Genomic DNA, 20,400 nt, shown 5'->3' on the forward strand with positions numbered 1-20,400 from the left:
ACAGTAAACTGTTAAGTCAAAAGGACGAAATCGATATAAGTTCATCCTCTAAAACCCCGAGTTTGTCAACATTTCCTAGAGCTCTAATCGACTGTTTGAGAGTGTTTGTACTTCCTTGTCAATTGACCTTTAGTGATACTCAAGATGAATTTTGCATCGAAATTAGATATCCGGACGAAATATGAAATATAATCAAGATAAACCTTGTCAGATATAAAGGGTGGTCTGCCAGTGTAGCTTCAGTGACACGCGCTCACTTAGTTAGATCTAGTTGGATCTCTTCCGAACATATTGAAACAACTACCACGCTAACATTAATGTTTTAACAACACCTTACGGTTTTATGACTTGATATCGGTTTCACAGCATCGTAAGCCGATCTTACTGATAACTCTGCGATGGGAAGACTGTTTGGAATTCTGATTTTGACTTCATTGCTTGTATCACTTAATGGACAGGTGTTGTTTGACGATATTGGAGACAGACAGAGGTCAGCAGACTTGGCCTTACAATGCATGAGAACGGGGCTTCAGCAATTTAGTCAAGGTATTGAAAAGATGGTAACGAAAAAAATCAGTGATCTTATTACAACAACTCAGACCGAGCAGCGACACCTAAAGCAGGAAATGGAGTCTTTAAATTCTAAAGCTGATTTTCTGGTGAACAAAACTATAACAAACTGTGCTGACATTTTGAACATTTATCCACATACCAGAGGGAGGGATGGTGTGTATAATATTATTGATTCAAAGGCTGTGTATTGTGATATGACCACTGAGAACGGAGGATGGACGGTAATCTCTCTCTCTCTCTCTCTCTCTCTCTTTTTTTTTTTTGAGAAAAGAAATAGCTTTTTTCGTAAATGAATTCATTTAAGTCGGTTCGTTAATGCCGACATTGTTTATGCACACAAATATTTTAAGGTTTTCGATCCAAATTAGGATTTAATTTTTCTAACCTTGAATATCTATCGCGTATTAAATACTCTGATATTGATTAGAAGCATTTTAGAGTAGAAAAAGATTTACAGAGAGAAATTTTCAAAAATGTTATTAATTAAGCAGTAATAATTAATGAAGATTGTATTAAAATCTATGGGGACAAGCAAATTTTTTAAATAAAATAATTAAATACTAAATATCAATAAATGCTTCAGTGGAAAATGTTTTTCATCATTAGAAGTTACTGTACATAAACTAATTAAAATAAATTTTATACCGTTTAAATAATGTTGTTAAAAATAATTTTTTATAGATTAAAAGCTAAGGGGAAAGCTCTTCAAGAAAAGGAAAATGCCATTTATTAGGACACATTCTGCTTTTACATATTGATACTTAACAATGAAAATTATGTCCAAATATACTGAGTATTGAGCCCATACATATCTGTCATGCATCCAGATCCATTGAAAATATGGCTTTTAAAGATCGGATATCTTAATTGATGTTGTCTTAATTCGGCAGGTGATTCAGCGGAGAGTGAATGGATCGGTGGACTTTTACCGTAACTGGACGGAATACAAGAACGGGTTTGGATATGCTGATCACGAGTATTGGATAGGTATTTTATTCTCTCTCTCTCTCTCTCTCTCTCTCTCTCTCTCTCTCTCTCTCTCATACACACATCACTCATACATGCTGTTTTTAAGGTACATTATAATGAAAAAAAATACGAAATTACATAGACATTACAGCAAGCTCAAAGTGTTACCACATTACGGCGTTTTGGTGACCATCTGTGTATGAATACATTGGAAAGACCAATATGCTGTATGAAAATACAGTTGATTAGGTGACGTGTTGGTTTTGATTTTATAAAAGATGTTCGTAATTGTACAAACATTTTATGACGTAAATTTATACTGACCCCAAAATATGAATGTAGAAGTTTCAATGACGACGATGGGGGAAATGTAAAAAGTGTCGTTATGTTTACCGTTAGTGTACCAACTGACACAAGATATAAAAGATAGCGGACCTATTGGCTAAACCCGTTCTCGCTTTTGTGTGTCCTCCCGGATTTTGATTGGTTCCACAAGGGCGGACCCCGAGCGAACCTCAGGCGGGCCATGAACGAAAAAGGAAAGCGAGTCCGGTATCAATAGTAAACCAAGAAGCGAATCTAGGGCCCGTTCTAACCATAATAACTTTCAATCACAATTTTCATTAACATGCTTCTTCACCAAACGCTAAATTTATAACTACCGGCCGTCAACATCATTTTGATTTTTTTCCAGGTGACCGTTTTCTTTAAATGATACATGTTTTCGTTTTTATAAGCGATCATTCTAACATGCTCAATGATCGATTTTATTTGTACAGAACTAAGAGGAGGGGGTTACGGATCAGTAAGGTCCGGACTCTTCCTATTCATAGGAAACTCACATAGTCAGTTTACTTGATATAAACCAGATCCCCTGTTCCATACTAGATTTTTTTGGCAACTGTGCATGTGCAAATGTCAGGCATTTAGCATCAGTGGGAGGGGGGCCTGCCCAATTTTTCTCGCAGCAAACAATTTTCTTAAAACTACATATAAAAAATTAAATAAGTGAGAGTCCGAGAAGATTTGGAAGAACCGCTACAGAACAAAATTGGGCCTCTGTGTTGCACACTGACTTATTCCTTTGTGCATGAAGTCTCTCCTCAGTCTCCCGATCGAAAAAAGTGCCCGGGTTAATTAAACTCAATCTCAAATGATCCGGAATATGTGCACGTTTGATTTATGAATTATTTTTATATACTGCACCCTCACTCTTTTTTCGTAACTATCTTGCCGTTTCCGGTTCCATTATTGTAATTCACTCAATTCGTACCCAAAAGGCATGTGGAAAGAAAAGAACTCAATAATATTTTAAACAGGAAAACATCTTTATTTTTCAATTGATCAGACTAGGTCAAAGTGTTTTCATATGTCAGTGGACTGTCAAAAATGATTTCGATAATATATATATTTGTACAAGTGTCAACATCATAAAATCTATCGTTTTGCGTTTCATCAAATATAGTATAAACTGCGTTTTCGAGAAACAATATCTTAGTACAGATTCAAGTGCCGAATAGAGAGGTTGCATGGTTAAGTGAGGATTACGCATGATGGTATATGCATTATAAACAGGCCTGCTTTTCCTAGAGAAGACAATACTAGTAACCAGGGCGATGTTTATGCTACAGTAACTAGTCCTTTAAGGCGTTGCATGCGTCGTGTTATTCACAAGAACTAAGCCATCTCTCAAACGGACCATTAAAGTGGGTAAACGGGGAAAAACCCAGAACTTGGAATCTGCGTGGTGGAAACAGTAACTGCGTATGCAATGGATATGACTTACCTGTTCGGTGAAGGGTTGCCGTGTGAAAAACGCTCATGTAAATTTACGTAAACATACACAGAAGTGCACTGGTAGTAATCGACAATCTCGTGATATATGTGAATATATATGATCCGGCAAAAGAAAAAAGGTAAAAGATTGCAATTGTCCAACCTTTTTATTCCCCTTTTCGAGTAAAAATTGCGCGTTTGAAAGAAGTGATCAATGCGAACAGTTTAAAAACAATTTGTAACTACCGACCAATTGTAATTACAAGGACCATATGCCAATATTCGGAGGTCGGACTGCTGCATGTATTTAGCCTCCGTGTGTATACTATACTCTGTCCCGAGCTTCCTTCGATAATCATAAATGTACCTTTGTGCTCAAACTACGTTTATCCACTAATATAAATCAAAGTACTCAAAGTACTGGAAAGCGCTAAGCCAGCCTCAAAGCTACTTTTTTTTTCAAATCATTGTTAATTGTTAATATTTTTAAATCATAATTATACAGAAAGAAAAAACAGTTTCACAAAAATGTATCATATGTATGAGATCCTGACCATACCATTTCAATCAATTTGAAGAGAGTAGTTTTTAATTTACATGTATGTTAACTGATTAGACAGCCCACGGACTTACTAATTAAGTTGGGATGAAAATTCGATTGCGCTTGTGTACATTGGAATTCTGGGAAGGAATTAGACAGTCCTCGTTCAATTTAAGAAATTCGAAGTTATGGAACTGGCTGTCCTTGGGTTCCGGAGTCCGCATATGTACATTTCTCGAATTTGAGAGGATATGTGGTTTAAAATTCATAGAGCGATCTTTACAATTTTAAAAGTCTAATTATAAATAACTTAAGTTGATGCACAGTCATACACTGTAACGCTGCACGGCTGTCTCCTACCTTACAGTTATAAAAGTAAAGCGTGCAAACTCAATGTACACCCGCATCATATTATTGTTCTATACATTATATATCTTGAATTTTTATAGGTTGTATATTCACTTTTGCTCTAAAATTAATTTTCCGCTGGCTGACTTTATTTCCTTTTTTAAATGCTAACCTTGTTGATATATATAGTGTACGGCAAGTTTTTAATACACTTACTCAGTGAGTGAAAACAAGACTAACCGTACCTTTTCATCAATTGAGACCGTAAAATTTGACTAAATGTAATTGAATTTAATATCGACAAATTGCACGAGAAAATCACGACATAAATCAAAATATAAAAGTTACACGACAAATACTTTTAAAAACATCAAGTTGATAAATTTGTCGGCCTTTGAGGGTCTCAAATTTTTTCAATGTAAACTTTTGGTATAGCAACAAGACAAGGGAATATCTCTGATCGCATGCTTTGACACTCCGAGATCCGCACCACTGGCCATGTTTTTTTTAATAGCACAGCGGTCACCCAACATGCATCTCATAATCATGATAATAGCAGCATGGAATGTCTCGTGGCAAAAAAAAAAATATTTAGATATTTTACCCCAGAAATTCAGAAAAAAATTTTTGGTAAATTTTCGTACTTCAAATCATCATCTACCAGTTGAACTGGGAAGATAAGAGGGTATCCCTTTAAATGAAAGATTTTGTCCTCTCTGTAACACAAAACGTATAATTGTGTATAATTATTACAAAGATATACGAGGTAGGCTGTCCTCCATGAGGTTCATTTTATATAACTTTTCCTAGCTCTATAACCCTTATATTTATATATGTTTACCTCTGACCATGTTATATGTATATTATAATGTGTTTTTTTTGTCCTCATGTACCATATGTTTGAAAAGGTTTTGAGCGAAGAAATGAACTGAACTGGCATGTTTAGTTGGATACCATGATCTTGCTATTTTAAGAATTCGATTGTCGGTCAGTATGATCACTAGGTGGCGCTTATGAAAAGATCATGAGATTTGGTGCATCCCTAATAAGCGCTAGCGCATGCGCTTAGCGCTTAAAAATGTCCAGATTATCTGTTTTGAAACGCCCCCTCTACCGCTTCAGGTTTCAATACTCATCCAAAATTAGAAAGTCTATGGGTCGGGAATTTGCATAGCATCAGCTATTATTAAGGTTGAAAAATTGCGCGAGGTATCCTGAGTACTTTCGAATGGAGAAAAGATGTAAACATTTCCGTAAGAAATTTGTTTTCGTTCTGAGTGAAAAATGATAATTGTTCACGAATGGAGAAAAGATGTAAACATTTCCGTAAGAAATTAGTTTTCGTTCGTGAACTTTTAATGAGTGAAAATGATAATTGTTCAATGAAGATATCTTGGATATATTGCTTTTTTCGATTTCAACTGTATTTCTTTCACATGCATGTGTATTTTTATTAAAAATCATCAAAAAGTGATGGAAGCAATAACTTAAAATTGGGAGAGACTATAATATGTAGGTTGCAGATCAATTGTTAGCGATCAATGTGCTGAAAAAAATAACGTTCCATGCGTATTAATACCATACCATTTGACATTCTGTCCTCCACTCTCACCCTTATACAAAACTGTTTACCTTCAAATTATTTCTCAATACACTAAGTAAAACCTTAATGCGAAATAAGGACACTGCTTTTTTTTTTTTTTTTTTTTTTTTTTTTTTTTTAATTATGCTTTATTTCACTTCAACAACAATACCCATTTACAAAAGCCAGATATCCCGGGTATTAGGAAAATTGGCATCATTATAATAATAATGAGAATAACAGAACAAAAGTAATTTATAACAGGTTTGTCAAACGCTTTACCATATTTTTAAACAAATTCAGGTTTGAAAAATCTAGCATGATTTCCATATCCTTAAATAAAGAATTTTTAACAAATTGTTTTAATTCTAAACTATCTTGACACTCGTTTTTTATTCTACATCCCATTTTGAATTTGTATATCTTAAAAGCTATATAAGATATAATTGTATTATAAAACAATACTTTTGGGTTAGTTTCAACATAAAAACCAATTACAACATGTTTCCATTTAACAGTAAAATTTAAAGCATTGTTCAAATTATGCCATATCTGTTTGACATTATCACAATCAAAAATAAGATGTTTAATATCTTCATTTGAGATGTCACAATAGTCACATTTTGCATTTTGTCTTATTTTACATTTTTGCAAAAAAGAATTGGTACATAAGATATTGTTAAGCAGGTTGTAATTGAATTCACTTAAACGCTTGTCATATATGTTCTTTATCTTATTTGCATAGATGCTTGGCCAATACTCTTTATTTACACAATAATTTCTGCTTAAATAAGATTGATGGCAAGGAGGTTTAAACTTTCTTGACAACATATTTTCGTAGTAAAAATTACATTTTTTCTCTATGATACAATGAACACCGTTATGAAAATTGAATGTATTTACAAAGTCTGTTCTAGTAAAAACACAGCATTTCATATCAAACAAAATACTCTTGTTCTTAATTACATTTCGAATTATATTATATTCACACAACCAATTGGATTTATTTGACAGAATATCTGAAAATTCCTGTAATGATTTAAACACACCATTTTCATTAAATACATCTTTTACATACAAAATATTACTCGCTATCCAATTCTGAAAACATAATGTTTTGCCCTTGTATTGAAACAAATTGTTATTCCACAATGGCTGCCGTGCAAACTTGATGTCTGATAAATTAGATACATCCATTGTCTTTTTACATTCATTAAAGTAACTAAATATTTCTTTATAAAAAAATGGGCAATTTAGATATTATTGTAAAATTTTCGGTTTTTGTTTCAGACAGTGTGAGCATATAATTCAAATCTATGTTCATTACATTCAAGTAGCTGTTTACAATGTTATTAATGACATTGGATTCATCAATCAATCGTTTAACCCATGATGCCTTAATAGCCTTTAGTTTTAGCTCTATATCTACTAAACCCAAACCACCATTTCCTTGTTTTCCTATTACTGTTTCTCTCTTAATTCTATCACGTTTATTCCATATAAAGTTAAAAATACTATTTTTCATTTTTTTCATTAAATCGTTTTCTGGAATAGGTAAGATTGAACCAACATATATTAATTTTGATACGGCTAAGGAGTTAACAACACATGTTTTTCCAAAAATCGTTAACTTTCTTTTCTTCCATGATTCAAATAATTTCTCCATATCTTCATAGATTTTTAACCAATTAAAATTATAACATTGTTCTTTGTTATGACCAATAAAGATACCTAAACAACGAACAGCATTGTTGGTAACACTAATATCACAAACTTCTGTGTACCTGTCTTTGAGATTCCCTAAAAGTATGCACTGCGTTTTTTTCTTATTAATTTTTGATCCAGCATGATTGCAAAAATTGTCAACAGTTTCGATTGCCTTTTCTAGTGACTTTATATTTCTCAAAGCTAGAGTTACATCATCTGCATGTTGTAAATTTTTTATTTCTATGGATGAGTTATTAAGTTGAATGCCTTTAATTTGATTATTGTTTTTTAGTTTCAAAGATAATACTTCTGCTACGAATAAATACAACAAAGCTGAAATAGGACAACCCTGTCTTATTCCTCTAGACATCGAGCAAGTTTTCGAAACCCAACCATTATTTTTAATTCTAAAGATTGGATTTGTGTACAAAATGTTTACCCAGGTAATAAAATTATCCCCAAAATTAAATTTTTTAAGAACGTGAAATAAGAAATTCCATTCCACCGAATCGAACGCTTTTTCAAAATCTATAAATAAAAGAATACCATCATTTGCATGTTCCATGCAATATTCATAAATATCTAAGACAACTCTAGCATTTATTCCAATAAATCGCCCTTTGATGTATGCTGATTGCTCTTTACTAATTAATTTATCAATAACTTTTTGTAATCGTCTTGCAAATATGAAGGCAATAATTTTATAATCTGTATTTGTCAAACTTAACGGTCTATAGTTTTTTAAATCGGTTTTATCTCCTTTCTTGAATAAAAGGGTAATAAGGGATAGGCGTTGTGAAAAGGACATTTCCTGATTATCAAATACGGATAATAATACTTCATAAAATAAGGGGCCAATATGACTCCAAAAACATTTATAAAACTCGCATGGTATTCCATCTAAACCTGGAGACTTGTTATTTTTCATGTTAAAAACCGCTTCTTTACATTCGTCTATTGATGGTAATGTATCAAGATTTTGTTTTTCATTTTCATCTAGTGTTGGGCAATGTATATCATTTAAATAATTTGATATGTTATTGTCTTCGATTGACGTACTTTTATAAAGTTTTTCATAAAAATTACACATTTCGTTCAAGATTTCAGAGTTGGAAGAAAACGTCCCGTTATCATTATTTATTTCATATATTGTATTGTTTATCTGATTTTTCTTTTCCATACTGAGGAAAAAGTTTGTATTTCTTTCACCTTGTCCTATCCACTGAGCTTTCGACCTAATTTGTGCACCTTTTGCTATTTGATTGTACATATCATCTAATTCTTTTTCAAGAGTTCTTTTTTCATTCATGTTAATTAGGGCACTTGGAAGATTTTCAATTTCTTCAATTTTATCTTCAGTAAGCTTAATCTTTAGTTTTATATTATTTTTTGATTGTTTAGCGTAATTTATTGAAAAGTCTCGGATTTTTACTTTAAAAAGTTCCCATCTTGAGATTGAATCTAATGATTTATCTAAATCCTTAAATATATCAATAATTCCTTTTTTGTATTCATCGTGTTCAAGGTGAGAAATGTTTAATTTCCAATACCCAGAACCCCGTTCTAATTTGTTAAGATCAACACAAGCTTTTAGATATCTATGGTCGCTCATTCTCGTGTTTTTGTTATGTGTACCTGGAATGCGTCTGATAATCATATTTTTCGTCAAATCTAAAATTTCGTTACTAACAAATATGTAATCTATTCTGTTCTTAGGGCAGTTATCTGCATCGCACCACGTAAACCCATTTTTATCAGGATATTTATGTTTCCAAATATCAACAAGATCTAATTTATGTAAGATTTCAGATAAGCGTTTCTGTGATTTATCATTTTTCTTTTCAAAACTACAATTAAAATCACCACACAAAAACACTTTACTCCCCAGAATTGTATGCTTAGAAGTAAAAGACCTAAGTCTATTAAAAAATTCTATTCTCGCTTTTTCCGTGTTCGGTGCATATACATTAATAAACGTAATTAAAGTATCGTCTATTTTTACATTTACTAAGAGTTTTCTTGCATCTTCAGATTTATGCACGTTGAGGATATCTACATTAAGTTCTTTACGAAAAAGAATAGAGACTCCTCTACTATATGGAGAGTCAGAAAATGCATGTATACAGTTACCATTCCATCTGGAATCATAATTATCTTTATATTTTTCTATAAAATGAGTTTCCTGCAACAATACTACATCAAATCTATTCTGTTCTAACCATATATAAAACTTATTTCTTTTTTCATATGAGTTCAACCCTCTGACATTTACAGATATAATATCTAAGTTATGCATAGGTAAGTTCAATTAATCATTTGTTTATGTAATAATGACATAATTATATGATAACATACCTATTATACAGTCTAGGTAGTTTTAATATGCTGAAGTCACTTAAGGAAGACCGCAACAGTTTATTTCTCTTCCTCAGAGCTCTCAGAATCAGGGTTGCATCCCGAGACGTCGCTGTCGGATGCAGTTCTGAGTTCCTTCAACATCTGCACAATGTTACGCTGTCGTGATTGTTCACGGTTGTTTTGTTTCTGCTTGCGGTTTGCGCTGTCGCTTAGTTTTCGTTTTCTAACTTTTTTGGAGATTTTTTTCAAAAGAACTCCAAGGGTATTTGATCCAGGCCAGTGTTCTGGTTTCGTATTTTGAGTCCCTTTACGGTCCAAACCTGACCCCCATTCGTTGTTAAATGTCGCCTCAACAAAGGTTGTGGATTGTTTGGCGGTCCGCAGTTTTTCCTGGAAGACTGGTACTTGGACGCACTTATTTTCAAGGATTTCTTCCATAACCGCAGTTTTGGTCGACTCCCATTGTTCATTCGTTTTTATTTTTTTTCCATGTCGAAGGGCTGAGAGTGCGTCAGTTGCGTCTTTAATGATGTTTGCGGATTCAAGGTCCCCACATCGCACAGCTTTTGTGTACTGAAAAGCGTGTTCAGCAGACTTGTGTTTAATACCACAGAAATCCAGCTCACATGGAAAAAAATTGGACAACACGTCCTCTTCTCCACAGAAAGGGGTTAACAGTTTCTGTGGTTCATAGTGAGGACATGTTTTATCACCAGGGGTATGTCCTGGTTGTTTACAGACTTTGCAACAAGTCTCGGATGTGCATCTTGATCTGGTGTGGTTAGTTTTCCAGCAGTTGGTGCAGATCAAGTTTTCTGTTTTTTTAGGTTGACCATAATGAAAAACTTTGCATTGAACACCTGCACAATGGTTAATTCTAGGTAAATATTTACCGTCGGCCAAGGGTTCAACAAACATAAAGCGAGTGCCATTGAGAATGCTGGTCATTCTTTTTGTCTCAGGATGTCGTATTTTTTCGTATAAGATCTTGCTCACTAATTTAACTCCTAGTTTTTCAAGCATTTCAAGGACTGCTGTGTCGGCTACTGACAACGGAAGACCGCATACACGTATTTTCAGTGTTTTCTGGTCAGCGGTTTTGGCACCGGAAGTGTATGGATTGGTATCATAAAACTGATAAGAGATATTACTAATTTCTATTCCCTGCACCAGTAGTTCATTTCTGTTTTCTGTGTTTTTCAAATAAACACGCCAAAGATTTCTGTCCAGTTGTACACACAGCAGGTCATCACCAATGACCCGTTTGATTGGTTCGATCAAATCATAATCAGTAAACTGTTTCCCTCCAATTGACCGCAAGTCATTGTTCTTGAGGTATAACGGTTTACATGTCCTGTCAACCGTGAGTGAGTTAAAACCCTCAACGTCGCTTTCCGTCATGATTTGATTAGTACCGTTATTACAGTCAGCACTAGTAGCACAGGTAAGCGAGTGAGAATTAATCACCAGGTAAACAGATAAGCTCTATATAATACACTATTTACAAAGTACTATTTACAAAACCAAAATCATCAGGATTCATACACTCACTGTTTTGGAAACACATAAGAAATCCAATAGAAACACTTCTTTCATCTGAAAATGTCCCGAATTGGAGAAAATTGTCAAAAAACACAGAGCGAAGTATAGCGCGACTAGCTTGCTCCGTGTCACGTGACCAACTCCTAAGGACACTGCTTTGATGCTTTCTGGATTCAGTGCGATTGCATTTGTGGTACTATATATAGGCACTGCCAGTTGTAATATATAAAGTAAGCTGTCGGCGTGTGAACATAATACAATGCAGACAGAATTCATTCAATTATTATGGTGACCATAGTTTAATTAGCAAATGAAACACTTTCGGTTGAAAAAAAATCAAGGACACTGGTTTAAATCCGTTTTGTGTGTGAAGGTAACTATATGTAAATTAATATAACATAGATGTTGTAAGTTACATGTACATGTGTGTTAAAGAGTGTAGTACAAGTAAGTGCCGATGTCGGGGCATAAAATGCGGACAGGATTCATACATGTACGGTTGTCATGCTGACCTTCACTTTATTCTGTTTTCAATAAATAATATTTCTTTTCAAAAATTTCACAAGACATTGTTTTAAGTCCGTATTGCAAGTGAAAGTAACTATATATATATTTATTTTAACATAGATGAAGTACTACTCGGTAGCTGTAAATATTAATGAATGAACGAAATTATTTTGACAAGAATTAGCAAACACACATTTTCAATTACATTAAGTAATACGGTAGCTATCATTAGACAATGAATTTCTTTCTTAAGCGATTATTGTAATCAGCTGGATGTTTAAAGATATGCAGCATGCACGGATCTAATGGGAGGGGCCTGGGGTAGGTAAGGTACGAACTCTCCAAACATATAAAACATAATAAACTCACACAGTCCTCACCATGGATTTCCTCACACAGTCCTCACCATGTACCTCCTCACACAGTCCTCAGAATGGACTTCCTCACACAGTCCTCACCATTGACTTCCTCAAACAGTCCCCATCATGGACTTCCTCACACAGTCCTCACCATGGACTTCCTAACACAGTCTTCAGCATGGACTTCCTCACATAGTCTTCACCATGGACTTCCTCACACAGTCCTCACCATGGACTTCCTAACACAGTCTTCAGCATGGACTTCCTCACACAGTCCTCACCATGGACTTTCTCACACAGTCCCCACCATGGACTTCCTCACACAGTCCACATCATAGACTTCCTCACACAGTCTTCACCATGGACTTCCTCACACAGTCCTCATCATGGACTTCCTCACACAGTCTTCACTTCCTCACACAGTTTTCACCATGGACTTCCTCATCATGGTCTTCCTCACACAGTCTTCACCATGGACTTTCTCACACAGTCTTCACTTCCTCACACAGTCCTCAGCATGGACTTCCTCATAGTCCTCACCATGGACATCCTGACACAGTCCTCAGCATGGACTTCCTCACACAGTCCTCAGCATGGACTTCCTAACACATTACTCAATATGGACTTTCTCACACAGTCCTCAGCTTGGACTTCCTCACACAGTCCTCACCATGGACTTCCTCACACAGTCCTCAGAATGGACTTCCTCACACAGTCCTCACCATGGACTTCCTCAAACAGTCCCCATCATGGACTTCCTCACACAGTCCTCACCATGGATTTCCTAACACAGTCTTCAGCATGGACTTCCTCACACAGTCCTCAGCATGGACTTCCTCATAGTCCTCACCATGGACATCCTGACACAGTCCTCAGCATGGACTTCCTCACACAGTCCTCAGCATGGACTTCCTAACACATTACTCAATATGGACTTTCTCACACAGTCCTCAGCTTGGACTTCCTCACACAGTCCTCACCATGGACTTCCTCACACAGTCCCCATCATGGACTTCCTCACACAGTCTACATTTCCTCACACAGTACTTACCATGGATTTCCTCACACAGTCCTCACCATGGACTTCCTCACACAGTCCTCAGAATGGACTTCCTCACACAGTCCTCACCATGGACTTCCTCAAACAGTCCCCATCATGGACTTCCTCACACAGTCCTCACCATGGACTTCCTAACACAGTCTTCAGCATGGACTTCCTCACATAGTCTTCACCATGGACTTACTCACACAGTCCTCACCATGGACTTCCTAACACAGTCTTCAGCATGGACTTCCTCACACAGTCCTCACCATGGACTTTCTCACACAGTCCCCACCATGGACTTCCTCACACAGTCCACATCATAGACTTCCTCACACAGTCTTCACCATGGACTTCCTCACACAGTCCTCATCATGGACTTCCTCACACAGTCTTCACTTCCTCACACAGTCTTCACCATGGACTTCCTCATCATGGTCTTCCTCACACAGTCTTCACCATGGACTTTCTCACACAGTCTTCACTTCCTCACACAGTCCTCAGCATGGACTTCCTCATAGTCCTCACCATGGACATCCTGACACAGTCCTCAGCATGGACTTCCTCACACAGTCCTCAGCATGGACTTCCTAACACATTACTCAATATGGACTTTCTCACACAGTCCTCAGCTTGGACTTCCTCACACAGTCCTCACCATGGACTTCCTCACACAGTCCCCATCATGGACTTCCTCACACAGTCTACATTTCCTCACACAGTACTCACCATGGACTTCCTCACACAGTCCTCAGAATGGACTTCCTCACACAGTCCTCACCATGGACTTCCTCAAACAGTCCCCATCATGGACTTCCTCACACAGTCCTCACCATGGACTTCCTAACACAGTCTTCAGCATGGACTTCCTCACACAGTCCTCAGCATGGACTTCCTCATAGTCCTCACCATGGACATCCTGACACAGTCCTCAGCATGGACTTCCTCACACAGTCCTCAGCATGGACTTCCTAACACATTACTCAATATGGACTTTCTCACACAGTCCTCAGCTTGGACTTCCTCACACAGTCCTCACCATGGACTTCCTCACACAGTCCCCATCATGGACTTCCTCACACAGTCTACATTTCCTCACACAGTACTTACCATGGATTTCCTCACACAGTCCTCACCATGGACTTCCTCACACAGTCCTCACCATGGACTTCCTCAAACAGTCCCCATCATGGACTTCCTCACACAGTCCTCACCATGGACTTCCTAACACAGTCTTCAGCATGGACTTCCTCACATAGTCTTCACCATGGACTTCCTCACACAGTCCTCACCATGGACTTCCTAACACAGTCTTCAGCAAGGACTTCCTCACACAGTCCTCACCATGGACTTTCTCACACAGTCCCCACCATGAACTTCCTCACACAGTCCTCACCATGGACTTCCTCACACAGTCCTCACCATGGACTTCCTCACACAGTCTTCAACATGGACTTACTCACACAGTCCTTACCATGGACTTCCTCACACAGTCCTCACCATGGACTTCCTCACACAGTCCTCACCATGGACTTCCTCACACAGTCCTCATCATGGACTTCCTCACACAGTCTTCACTTCCTCACACAGTCTTCACCATGGACTTCCTCAGCATGGTCTTCCTCACACAGTCTTCACCATGGACTTTCTCACACAGTCATCACTTCCTCACACAGTCCTCAGCATGGACTTCCTCATAGTCCCCACCATGGACATCCTGACACAGTCCTCAGCATGGACTTCCTCACACAGTCCTCAGCATGGACTTCCTAACACATTACTCAATATGGACTTTCTCACACAGTCCTCAGCTTGGACTTCCTTACACAGTCCTCACCATGGACTTCCTCACACAGTCCTAACCATGGACTTCCTCACACAGTCTACATTTCCTCAAACAGTACTCACCAGGTACTTCCTCACACAGTCCTCACAATGGACTTCCTCACACAGTCCTCACCATGGACTTCCTCACACAGTCCCCACCATGGACTTCCTCACACAGTCTTCACCATGGACTTCCTCACAGTCTTCAATTCCTCACACAGTACTCACCATGGAATTCCTCACACAGTCCTCACCATGGACTTCCTCATACAGTCCCCACCATGGATTTCCTCACACAGTCCTCACCATAGACTTCCTCACCATGGACTTCCTCACACAGTCCTCAGCATGGACTTTCTCACACAGTCCTCACCATGTACTTCATCATACAGTCTTACCATGGACTTCCTCACCATGGACTTCCTCACACAGTCTTCAGCATGGACTTCCTCACACAGTCCTCACCATGGACTTCCTCACACAGTCCTCAGCATGGACTTCCTCACACAGTCCTCACCATGAACTTCCTCACACAGTCTTCACTTCCTCACACAGTCTTCACCATGGACTTCCTCACACAGTCCTCACCATGGACTTCCTCACATAGTCTTCACTTCCTCACACAGTCCTCACCATGGACATTCTCACACAGTCCCCACCATGGACTTCCTCACACAGTCCTCACCATGGACTTTCTGACACAGTCTTCACCATGGACTTCCTCACACAGTTTTCACCATGGACTTCCTCACACAGTCCTCACCATGGACTTCCTCACACAGTCCTCACCATGAAATTCCTCCCTTTTTGGAAAAATTTATCAGAGTCGGTGTACCGTCCATTAGCAGAATTGTCCTTTGCGCATGAGCAGATTAAGACTCATGATTTCTGATTAAATAAATATACTAGTAGAGAGATTAAAGTTCGACGGAACTATGAAAAAAATCATGTAATACACATTGATTTTTTTTTTAAAGGAAACGACATGCTACATAGACTGACATTACTGAAGCCCCAGGAACTCCGAGTTGACATGGAGAGATTTAATGGAGAGAAAGCCTATGCTGTATACTCTAGTTTTTCTGTCGGGGACGAGGCCAGTAAATATCAGCTACAGGTGACTGGATACAGTGGGAATGCAGGAATGTATACTTTAATACTTTTCTGCACTTTGACAGACCAAGTAAAATTAAAACAAAATAAGTCGATCGGCAATTAATCATGATAAGTAATTTTTCATAAGTCATTTTCTTTAGCAATTCAAATTGTCAAGTATAGTTATTGATGACAACTATTTTCATTTGAGATCCATCTATACGTTTTATGATGATATTTTTTAAATTGATAATTCTATTGACATAAATCACTCATCATAACCAGTGTAACTGTAGGGATTAGCCTGGATTACAACAATAACAGCTGTCATAATAACGACAATGATCAGTTATGGTTCGATTCGATATTGAGATTATTTTCTTAAATCATACAAAGTGTTAGAGAAGAGTGTTTGTTAAAGAAAACTTCAATATGATATATTAGTATACATCTATGTATAGGTATTTTAATACCATTCATATTGATTGTTCTATCTATTGAAATAATTCACACAATGATGTACAACCAATGTGATTGTAGGGGATAGCCTGGATTACAGCAACAACATGAACTTTACTACACTGGACCAGGATAACGACAGGAGCAGCGGCGTTAACTGTGCCACCAAGTACAGATCGGGATGGTGGTTCAATGAGTGTTACCGTGCCAACCCTAATGGAGAGTACACCGACTCTGAGAAAACTGGTTATACATACATTACATGGAAACACTGGAAAAACTCCTATATATCTCTGAAATCAATACAGCTGATGATCCGTCCTCGAGCCTGACACCGAAATGTAACTTTATCCTCATTATGTTGCCAAATGTAGCAGTTTTCTCTCTCTGTGTATTTACTTTATTTACCTGCATGTTTTTGTTTGTCAATTGACTGTCAGATACTTTTGCACCATATGTAAATATTTAAAATACTGTTTATTATTTAAAAATATATATATTTTAAATTAATTGTATTTTGCTTTGATTTATAATTATCATGATGTAAAAGAAATGTTTGAATCATTTCGTTTAGTTTGTATATATTATTGAACATTACGATGACACTTCTAATATTGAATGTTACCGGATTTTTTTTTTTGCAAAATTACGAACAAATTTAGCACTAATCAGAGTATTTATATTCATTTGAAATTAGAGATCACTTTTGTACAAACAATTACAAATAAAATAGACAGTTTTCCATATTAAGGTTGAATCTGATAATACATATTCGACAATCCCCTTCATATTTTTTTTAATTTAGGTTCAATGTCTTTAACCGTAATTTGCTTCTTCGTGTATTCTGGCATAAATCTTTGTCCAGTAATAAACTGTTTGTTAATATTACTTCGTGTGTTTGAGTTACTCTACTCATTACCAGAATGGTTGTCTGCTATAGTTTATGTTTATTTCAAAACTTATACCACACAATATTTAAATATTTTGTTGAAATCTATTGTAAGATTTTGCTGACATTTCTTATCATATTTACATACAGTAACTAGTTATAATAATGTAGCACTTAGCAAGTATTCACGATATATTGAGATGCTCACTTTAGATTTAACTCGGGGCCGAGTTTCACAAAAAATCTTAATATATCGTATAATATAATTAGTATTAATTATATCTACAGATTTTCCTATGATGAAACATGTAAAATTTGAATACGAACATCCAAGCTTAACAGAACAGAGATGGGTCTTTTAAGTTAACTTTAATAAAAAAAAACGTGTTTTGTACAATAGTTGACCTGAAAAAAATATCACAAACAAATGAATTTCAGATGATACAGGCAAACAATAGCAATAGGCGATAAAATGGATTCAAAATGCAATGGAGGATCCAGGATTTTTTTTTCCGGAAACAGAGATGTTCATTACTAGCCCCCCCCCCCCCCCCCCACATTAAAAAACCGGCCCTTTTCTTCAATAATACACAACATCTTATTTTTCTTTTAAAAACCCATATATTGTTGAAGGATAAGGGAGATCATTCAGTCATTTTATTATTGAGGAGTCATTACCTATTCACTTTTTATTTACTTAAGAAAAGGATCCCTTGATTCTCAGGCAGTTCAATGTCTATAAAAAAAATCATACAGGGTGTTAGCTAGATATGAATGACTATGACAGACCTGATAAGCGCATGATCGAAAGTAAATAAAACATGAGGATGTCCAAGTACATGTAGAATAGTGGACAGTTCACTAACTTCTCAACAATACATGTAGAAAAGTGGACAATTCACCCGCTTCTCAACAATACATGTAGAAAAGTGGACAATTCACTCGCTTCTCAACAATACATGTAGAATAGTGCAAAATACGGTATTAAGGCATAAAAAGAGGCCCATGGGTCACATCGCTCACCTGAGCAACAATAGACATAATCAAATCAACTTTCTTTTATGTTTATCATTGCGCCCCTGTAAAGGATGATTTTACATTTCATATCACAAATTGAGCAATGTAGTTCTCGAGAAAATCTTAAACAACTGTTTATATATGGGTTATAAACCTACATCAAACTTTGAACCTCCTGTGAGGCCTAAGAAATGTCCAGAGTCCAGAGTCTCAGCAATTTTGAAGAATCAACAATATGTCAAAATGCCTGCATATAAGTAAAACCACACATATAAAATAACTCTTGAGTTTTCAGAAATAATTTAAATGTTTTTCTTAGTAAAACTGGATCCCCGATGTGGCCCCACCCTACTCTTCAAGATTTTGATTTGAACGACGAATCTGAATCTACTTTATCTGAGGTTGCCTTCAGTAAATTACAGCTTTTCTAGACAATTGGCTTTCTCAGAAGGAGATGCTTCCCCAAAGTTTCAGCTTTCCCGGTAGCTGCAATAATGTAGCCCTCTCAGCTCCGATTTTTTTTATATCTGATGTTTACTGGAGAGGGCTACAATTCCACAGGATCTCCGTAATGGTGCAAAATTAATTTTTTAATGCGGCTGACTTCGGTCTTAAAAGATCGATTTTATATTTGACTTCCTTTAGATAAAATGATTTTTTAATTCAGGTTGAACAAATTAACCGTATATAAACCGAAACCAGATAAAACACATCAGCATGTTTACCTGTCGTCTTTTTCAGCAGCCATGACAGTTCTCGCGTGATTTTATGGGATGTACGCTTGGAGTTTTGATGGGCTTGTTAACGTGAATGTCAGTGTAAATAATCGATCTTACCTCGTTATATCACCAAAACATCAATTAAGGAAATGGTATTTAATGGAAAATTCATATTTACCGCGTTAATTATGTTTAAAATAGGGGAATTCCTATATTCAGTTCAAGATCCGCTCCTGAATTCTCATTGGCTGTCCCAAAATAAAACCGGTCAAGGTCAGTAAACATGGCGGACAAATTCAACTTTCGTTGTTGACATACACGAAAAATAACCGATATATAGACTATACTTGATATTTTTGGATTAATTTATGCCATAGACATCTACAATGTTTGAGTTCAGGTAAGAAATGCAAATGTTATTGTCATTTATGTACGATTTGAGACGAAATCGTTGCGGGAGTGAATCACTCCCGCACTTGCACCATTACGGAGATCCTATGGAGTTGTAGCCCTCTCCCCCCCCCCCCCCCCAAAAAAAAAAAAAAAAAAATCGGGAGAGGGCTACATTATTGCAGCTACTTTCCCGGCTGATTAGTTCCTAAGAAGATTTACTCTATATATTTCTAGGTAAATATTTGAACCCCATTTTGGCCTCACCATTCGCCGTGGGTCTTTATTTTCACAGCATTGAATCTACCCTTCCTGAGAATCTACCCTTCCTGAGAATCTACCCTACCTGAGAATGCTTTTATACAAGTTCCAGCTTTCCCGGCTGACCAGTTTCAGAGAAGATTTTTAAAGAATTACTACATGTAGATATTCCTATGTAAAAATTCGATCCCCCATTATGGCCCTATCCTATCCCTGTGGGCCATGCTTTTCAAACCTTTAAATCTGCACTACGTCATGATGCTACTACACACATTTTAGCTTTCCTGGCATGTTAGTTTTTGACAAGATTTTTAGAGATTCCCTCTATATAATCTTATGTAAACATTTGAATCCCTATTGTGACCCCACTGGTAGGAGTGTCATGAATTTCCCAACTTAAATCTACCCTACCTGATGATGCATCCACACAAGTTTCAGC

The 20,400-nt window shown here is 36.7% G+C and overlaps 1 protein-coding gene across 1 annotated transcript; it reads left to right on the plus strand.

Annotated features, from left to right (window-relative positions):
• Positions 1 to 199: 199 nt before the first annotated feature.
• LOC128188679 (ryncolin-1-like) lies at positions 200 to 17,573 on the plus strand. Its single transcript, XM_052859884.1, has 4 exons — positions 200 to 794; positions 1,464 to 1,560; positions 16,109 to 16,271; positions 16,765 to 17,573. The coding sequence occupies exons 1-4, from the start codon at positions 399 to 401 to the stop codon at positions 17,015 to 17,017; spliced, it is 909 nt and encodes a 302-aa protein (XP_052715844.1). The 5' UTR covers positions 200 to 398; the 3' UTR covers positions 17,018 to 17,573.
• The last annotated feature ends 2,827 nt before the right edge of the window (positions 17,574 to 20,400 follow it).

Source organism: Crassostrea angulata, chromosome 6 (genome assembly GCF_025612915.1).
Source record: "Crassostrea angulata isolate pt1a10 chromosome 6, ASM2561291v2, whole genome shotgun sequence".
NCBI lineage: Eukaryota > Metazoa > Mollusca > Bivalvia > Ostreida > Ostreidae > Magallana > Magallana angulata.